Source organism: Cydia fagiglandana, chromosome 25 (assembly GCF_963556715.1).
Source record: "Cydia fagiglandana chromosome 25, ilCydFagi1.1, whole genome shotgun sequence".
NCBI lineage: Eukaryota > Metazoa > Arthropoda > Insecta > Lepidoptera > Tortricidae > Cydia > Cydia fagiglandana.
In genome coordinates, this window is record NC_085956.1 from 11,392,461 (window position 1) to 11,400,598 (window position 8,138).

An 8,138-nucleotide genomic window follows, 5' to 3' on the forward strand; every position below is an offset into this window, starting at 1 on the left:
GGAGCATAAGTTGAGTAATTCTGATTTTCAAGTTTTTTTTTTTTCGGTAAATCTGTTTCGATCGCCCGCAAATGACCTATCTACCTTGAATCAGCATGGTCAGCTGACATTGTCCTGCAAGTGGCGTCGTAAGGACCCGCTTCTGAGTATTTTTTTCAGCCTGCGACTTAGTATCATAATTTGAGTAATTCAGATTTTCAAGTTTTATTTTTTGCCGGTAAATCTGTATCGATCGCCCGCAAATGACCTATCTATCTTGAATCAGCATGGTCAGCTGACGTTGTCCTGCAAGTGGCATTGTAAGGACCCGATCCTGACTATTTTTTTCAGCCGTCGACTTAGGCACATTACTTGCCTCGGCTGGCCCATATATATGAATTTTTGGATTTTATTTTTTTATAGCAAATCTAATGAGATCCTAACGATTTAAATGCCTGAACAAACGTGAACTAACGTCGCTCGATGACTTCACATGGTTAGTTTGGCTGGTTTCGGGGTGTGGTGGCTAGCGTGAAGACAGCCACCCCACTTTGAAAAAATTAAAAAAAATTAAGGAATCGGGTCCTAACGATTTTAATGCCTGAACAAACGTGAACTAACGAATATCTTGCTAACTAGACCAAATTTTTGTACTAAAAGTGGTTTGGGGTGGTTAGCGTGAAGACAGCCACCCCCATATTATAAAAAAATATAAAACTACGGATATCTCTTATTATCTTTTGAACGCCCGCAAGGCACTGTCATTAATCGTTTAAATATCGTCTATATAAGTTTATTCAAGCTAAAGAATCGTTAGCATCCGCGTCGATTGCTTGCTAGGCCACATTACTTGACTCCGCTGGCCCATATATATGAATTTTTTGATTTTATTTTTTTATGGCAAATCTAATGAGATCCTAACGATTTTAATGCCTGAACAAACGTGAACTAACGTCGCTCGGTGACTTCACATGGTTAGTTTGGCTGATTTCGGGGTGGGGTGGCTAGCGTGAAGACAGCCACCCCACTTTAAAAAAATAAAAAAGAATGAAGGAATCGGGTCCTAACGATTTTAATGCCTGAACAAACGTGAACTAACGAATATCTTGCTATCTAGACCAAAAAAAATTACAAAAAGTGGTTTGGGGTGGTTAGCGTGAAGACAGCCACCCCCTTTTGTTTTTTAAAAAAAATGATGTTAGAATCGGGTCCTTACGATTTTACCTGCTGAACAAACGTGAACTAACGATGAACAAACGATATAGCTATGCCATTTGCGGGCAAACGGTATGGGGTGGTCAACTTCACGAGCATGATATTTGACCAAAGTTAAGCAACGTCGGGAGTGGTCAGTACTTGGATGGGTGGAGTGTGTACTGTCTCTTCCGAAAATCGTTTTTTCCATATTTATATTTTTGCCATTCGCAATTTTTACCATTTTACTTTTTCTCGATCGCATCCTTTTCCGAAATCATATTTAACCATTCGCATATTTTCCCATTATTTGAATTTTCCAATAGCTTAATTTTCGAATAGGTTTTCTAACCATTCGCACAATTTCCCACTTTATTTTATTTGTTTACAATCACGGAATAGATAGGTGCGACGACGAGCGAAGCGAGGAGGAGTGTGTTAGGTGAACTGCGAGCAAAACAGTCAGCCAGAACCGACTAATTATATTGTACGATATTGATTTACAAAAAGAAGTTATTTTTTAGTTAGTCTCTCGTATATTATAATAAGAATACATATCCAAATTATGCGAATGGTTAGAAAACATATTAGGAAAATAAGCTACTGGAAAATAAAATTAATGGGAAAATATGCGAATGGTTAGAAATGCTCTCGGGAAAGGATGCGATCGAGAAAAAGTAAAATGGTAAAAATTGCGAATAGCAAAAATATCAATATGGAAAAAACGATTTTCGGAAGAAACAGTACACACTCCTTGCCCGGTTTTTTTTAGCATTACAGCGGCGTAGCGGTACAGAAAAACGTTACGGCGCGTTACATGGAGGGGAGGGGGGGTCAAAAATGTCCAAAAATTGCGTTACGTAATACTTGAACGCTCCCTAGGGCCCTAGGTGTTGGCCTGAGTATATTTGATAAAAACAGAGATGACACTTATTAACAAAACAAGAATCAATAAATGAAAACCTAAAAAAGCTAAAATTTAAAGCTGTGAATTGTTTTTATGAATCAAGTTTTCAATCAATTCAATTCTAAATACGCAGATAAAAAAAAAAAAAAAGTTTTCAATCATATATAATATCGCACATGTTACGAGATTGTATACGGCCATCGGCCATGTAACCATTATGCAACAACTGTCCACTTCATCTCAAGCATCTTAAGCAAACTAATAAATTTCCACTTAGGCAGAACTACGAGACACTAATGTGAATTTAACTAACTTGTTTGTTATGGATAGTTAAATTTTATTTTCAGTACACCAGCTCGGAAAGGCTTACTTTACACTTCAAAAACTGATAGCAAAGTTGCGTTTTATTCACATGTGAGGCAAAGTAATCAAATGCAAATTTTGAGTTGTTTTCTTATGTTTGCTGGTAGAATTGACTTTTAAATTATGTTTTTGGGTGATAAATATTTAATAACATTCATTTGGATTTGATTTGGTTTGATGTAGTTTGATATTTTAGATTTAATATTTGCCTTGGTTTGGTGTGGTGAAAAATTTTGTGTTTCACTCGGGGGTAAATTTTGTTTAACCCCCGTGTTTTGAAACCCTCGCAACGCTCAAGATTCCATTTTCGAACCACTCGCTACGCTCGTGGTTCAATTTTGGAATCTTTCGCTTGCTCAGGTATCAATATTAGCACGAGCGGTTAAACAACAACTTTGACCCCTTGTAAAACAAATAACTATTATTCATTTTAGGATTGTTTATTCATTTAGACTTTCTTACACACATTGAAAGTGCAAATGACAGGCTTAAGGCAGGTTTTTTCTACCACTACCATTGTTTAGTTTGTTTTTCTCTGGATTGTATAAATTGTATTGCACTTGAACCTAATGGCCAGTTCAATGGCTAATGAATGATGGACAGAAAGGTGTAATTTCTCCTCTACATGATAGGCCAACGCCGGCCATTCCAAGGGACGCATTTATGCGTTAGAGGGAGCAAGTGATATTGCTATCTCATTCTACAGCAAGGCTGCGTCCTTTGGAGTGGCCGACGCTGGCCCATCGTGTAGAGGAGCCATGACAATATCAGAATACATCAGACACCAGCATTGATCTTACTTAGCACAATCTTATACTCGGCCATAGGGATGCAATGTCTAAAACACTATTACAGCTGACTGTACAACAAGGTAGGTGGTTAATCTAATCTCTGACATCATAATCGTTTTGTCAACTGATGAGGCAGTAAAATTGTGTGCAGCTCACAGACTACACCCTGATCAAGAAGTGAAAGTGTTACACAATAAATATTTAAGATCCACACATTATTCATCTGTGCATTACTTCACTAAAACACCCAACTACATTATCTAAAGGATTTGCCAGTTTGCCACAAGCTAATAGGCCTTATTTCGAAGAGACATAAAAGTTATTTTCAAAAGAGCATTATTTATTTTGCAGTGTTCTTCTGAATGAATCTGACTTAAGCAATTTTAAATCTTATATAATTCATACAAATCTCAAATTAATAATTCCAAGTGCTTGTATGAGGTATTTTTTAACATACAATTTTATAGGCACTAATTAGTTATTGTGTGTAATTGTGTGGTAGAATGGAAGCTTTCGATTCTTAAGCCCTATTTAGACGATGCGACAACTCGCATGCGAGTTTCATTACATTGCGGTTTTTGATCGGTCGGTTGAATTGGACGTAACCACCAGTCCGCAATGTAACTAAAATCGCATGCGAATCCGCGCGCCGTCTAAATCAGCCCTTAGGCCCACTTGCACCATTCCACTAACCTGGAGTTATTCGGTTAAACCGTTAACCCAGTGTCAAATTGTACTGGTAACCATGGTAACTCCATGATTTAACCGGTTAACCCCGGGTTAGTGAAGGGTGCAAGTGGCCCTTAGGGTGTTCATTGCAGTAGGTGTTTATTTAACTCTCTGTCTGTAAGGTGCATTGGGGTAATTTCAAATATACGGATAATTATGAAAATTGCAAATTAATAACTACAAGCACTTTCTACTTTGGCAACAGTAAGATGCCTTGGGGGCTATTCATAAATTACGTCATTTCAAATTAAGGGGGGGGGGGTCTGGACATCGGATGACGGTAGCATGGAGTAATAGGAAATGGGGTCATTTGAAGCATGATTTTTGGATGATTATAGGGGGGGGGGGGTCAAAAATCCTCAAAAATCGATGACGTAATTTATGGACAGCCCCTTGGTAAGTGTTGCAAATAGTATGGTGTTGTCAAAGTATAAAGTATTTCTGGATTGGCAGATAGTGATTTTCAAAATTACTCCACTTTTGAAGTTACCTCACCTCACCTTAATATGGAAAATCTGAATTTTGTTTGTAAACCTGTTTCATTGCTTCATCATACAAAGAATAAGGTCATAAGTAAACTCACCTCATACAAAATTGTGGACCATTGTAAAATAATAAAAGGGTAAATTTTATATATTAGGCAACCAAAAGTTAAAATGTTCTAGCCCTATACATATAATATAATCAATTGGTAACTATTAGGGAATGCAAATCGGTTATTTTTTGTATGGAAATAATCAGTTTTTAACCGAAACCGCGGTTATTTCCATACAAAAAATAACAGATTTGCATTCCCTAGTAACTAACTATTAATCTTCTTATAAGCTTGCATAGACCTTTTTGTTTGGCCGCACACGTGACAAGCAAAGAAAAATATTAAATTGTAAAAACAATGAAAGTGTAAAAACAAAAATGCATGAAATAAAGGCTATTACTAAGCTTGCGTAGACAAAGTATAACTTCCGATTTTCATGTGTAAACAACATAAATATTGAATGAAGGAGATATATGTGATTCTATTCTACTTCAACATATTTATAGTGAAACTGATAATTTAATTTGATAACAATCTAAAATTAACACAAACCTAAATGACCTTACTCCGTGAATGGAAACGTCTCTGGAGTAAACAAGTGAATCACCTTACTACATCATTCTATTAAGATTCCAATTAGAATCTACCAATACATACAAACCTGTTTAAAACATTTTTTAAAGTAAATTTCACCTTACAATACATACACATTGTACGCTTACTGACGTTGTGTCAGCTGTAACGCACTGCAACAAAACAGCTGGTTGTACACCTTGTAGAAATCGCGCAAACCCAGGTTCAAGAACAGAGCTCTCACGACAACCGCGCTACAATGCAAATGCTCGGCGACCGGAACGACAATTATCCACGCCGTGCCCTTAATAATACCTAAATAACACTCACCAGCAGTTCAACTTCTTTATAGACGACAAATCCGACTGTTTGGAACGCGCTATCACCATCTCCTCCGTCAAGCGAGCCATGGTCGCTCGCAGCACTTCACTGCTTCAGAGTATAACAACAAACTTAATAGAAAACACGAGGCTTCGTTTAGATCGGCGCGAGGTGCGGCATGGCGCTCCGGGTCACGGCAACTTCGTAGCGAGTGCGAATAAAAACTGAAAACAATACAATGCACGGTCGTGACCAGGGGGGGGACACTCGGAACATAGTTAACGTCAGTAAAGATGGCGGATGATGGCGTCAATTTAGAAAGAAAGAAAAATTGCGTAAAGCAGACTTCCGATTATGCAAACTACGTCATTAGATGTGTCACTATAAAATTGATACAATTTTAAGGCATGAATACAACATTGAGAAGGTTACATACCTAGTTTGTCAAGACCTTTCTTTATTTATAATGTTGGTTACTTAGCAACTGTTGTTTACTTGTCAGACCAAAATAAATGTCGTAAACAAATTATATAAGATAATTATTCTCTATTAATTTTATGTTAAAGTGTAACCGAGTAAAAATGGAGCAAGCATTAAATACGAAAATAGGGAAATTAGCCTCCCAATATTACAACACCTGGAGGTTTAAAATTTTTAATAGTGCTCAAGAAAATGCCGGGAGGTTTAGATATTCTCGAACGAAAAATGAAAAATTCCATCGTTAGCGCTCACTGCAAATAGCGATGAAAAGGACCTGTGTATAAGTTCGAAACTATAATAGTGCAATTTTAATTTTGGTCACGACAAACATGTTCTATGACATTCTGCAAAAAATCGTGCGTCTTGATTCCGCTAAAGACTCGTCGTGGGAGGAACTGGAGCGCATATTATGGAGGTACCTGCTTAGACAATGGATATAGAGTCAGAAGCTGCAAGCGGTAGATTCCTGCTATTAATAGGTACTATCTGTATATACCAAATTGAAGGCAATAAAATACTTTACTATTACTTACTATTATGTTTCTGTTATATTCATTCCACTCTTTAAAACCTTTTCTACATAATATTAGGTCTACTTGGGCGGTTTACAAGTACAATTTTTGTTTGACTTCTTGTAAACAATTACAGTTATTTGTTACAAGAAACCAATCAAAAAATGGACTTTTAAACCGACCAAGTAGACCTAATACTATGTGGGACGAAAGTACACGTATGGATGCATATGTAGTTGTACACGCACACATACATACTTAGTTTCGGGGGAGAATCAGAGATGGCGCTTTCAAATGAGTTTCCATAAAATGCTTCAAGAGGGCTCTCTTTACCTATTATACTTACTTTACTCTTTGGTCGTGACGGTCGACGGTCATCCATCCGTCACTCGCTGAGGGGTATTTTAAACCTTTAACTAGGCTGATAAAACGATGACACGACCAAAGAATATAATACTCACTAGGAGAAGAACGGTAACTCCATACAAAAAAATGTCCCCAACCGTTTATACGTTTATACTAGTGGCGCCGTCTTTGTGTACCAATGGAACTAAAGTTGACAACCGGTTTAGCCTGGCGGGTATTGGTAGGTAGTAATTCTGTTGATAAACATATTTGTTATCTTCATATCACGAAATATATGCAAGATGCAAATATTACCCCTTGTTTGTGGTATTATCAATTGATTTAAATAAAAGGCATGTTTATGTTTATAACATTATATATATTATTTATTAAAAAATGATTTACATATAAAAATATACGCTGAAAACTGGCAACTGGCAACTTAATAAAAAAATAGACATTAATAAAGCGCATTCACAAAGTTTTCAGTACCTTTTATACAAATAACATTAGGCATGCCTACCTATTACACTTTACACACAGATACACTACACTTTACACACGGCATTTTACACAGATTTCCAACTTGCATTCATACATTTCTTCACGGTTAATTAATACGCTTTCCAGATGCGTTATGACTCGGTTCCTTCTGAACCCACTAAAGTTGTAAATTTCACTCTGGCTGCTTCAACAGCCGTTGCTCCGCATTTAGCACATTTTCTATGTGCATTGCTGTAATCCATGTAGGTACAGACTTACAGTCTTAAATGGTACGTAGCGGTACACGTTGTATGTATTATTTAAAGAGTTAATAAATAAAATTTTCGTTATGAACTTTAACCACAGCAGTTGGACAGAGTCATTGACAAATATATTTTTTATTATGGTGGGTAGACGTACCTACCCTCCATATATTTTATGAACATTGATAAAGACAGTTGGAAGCAAATATTCATTATAAAACTTAATCGCATGTAATTAAGTTTTAAGCGTTTTAAGTCCCGTTTTATGATTAATATTGTATAAAATTCGTGATAATTTAAATCAGAGTTGGGAGCAATGTTGCTGTAGAAAAATGTTTTTATTTTTATTACTCGCAACTTTTTCCCGGAGGCCAACGCACACATAGAAGCTTAAGGCGCACACATGCGCAATTATTTGGGGACATAACTTTCTTAGGAAGTGAACAGGCCATAGACATAATATATATATAGACGTAGTCTCAGCGAGCTGTCACTGTTGCCACTTTTGTTTAGTGTACGATTAACAATGAGGCCCACGTTGCTGTAGCCATGTCGATAAAGTCATATCGATAAACTATCGACATTTCTTGCAATTTTAATTTTACTTCAAAGGCTTAACGATACCTAAAATGACCAAAAACGCTTTTATTCTTTATTGTGGTT

General features: G+C 36.7%; 2 protein-coding genes across 2 annotated transcripts in view; both read right to left on the reverse strand.

Annotated features, from left to right (window-relative positions):
* LOC134676868 (cilia- and flagella-associated protein 410) overlaps nucleotides 1–5,639 on the reverse strand; it is a 72,035-nt gene extending 66,396 nt beyond the window's left edge. Inside the window, exon 1 of the mRNA XM_063535251.1 lies at nucleotides 5,402–5,639. Coding sequence (XP_063391321.1) covers nucleotides 5,402–5,481 — 80 coding nt within the window. The 5' untranslated portion in view covers nucleotides 5,482–5,639. The remainder of the gene's footprint in view (nucleotides 1–5,401) is intronic.
* LOC134677185 (small ribosomal subunit protein eS21) overlaps nucleotides 1–8,138 on the reverse strand; it is a 96,953-nt gene that overhangs the window by 72,505 nt on the left and 16,310 nt on the right. The gene's annotated exons all lie outside the window — the stretch shown is intronic.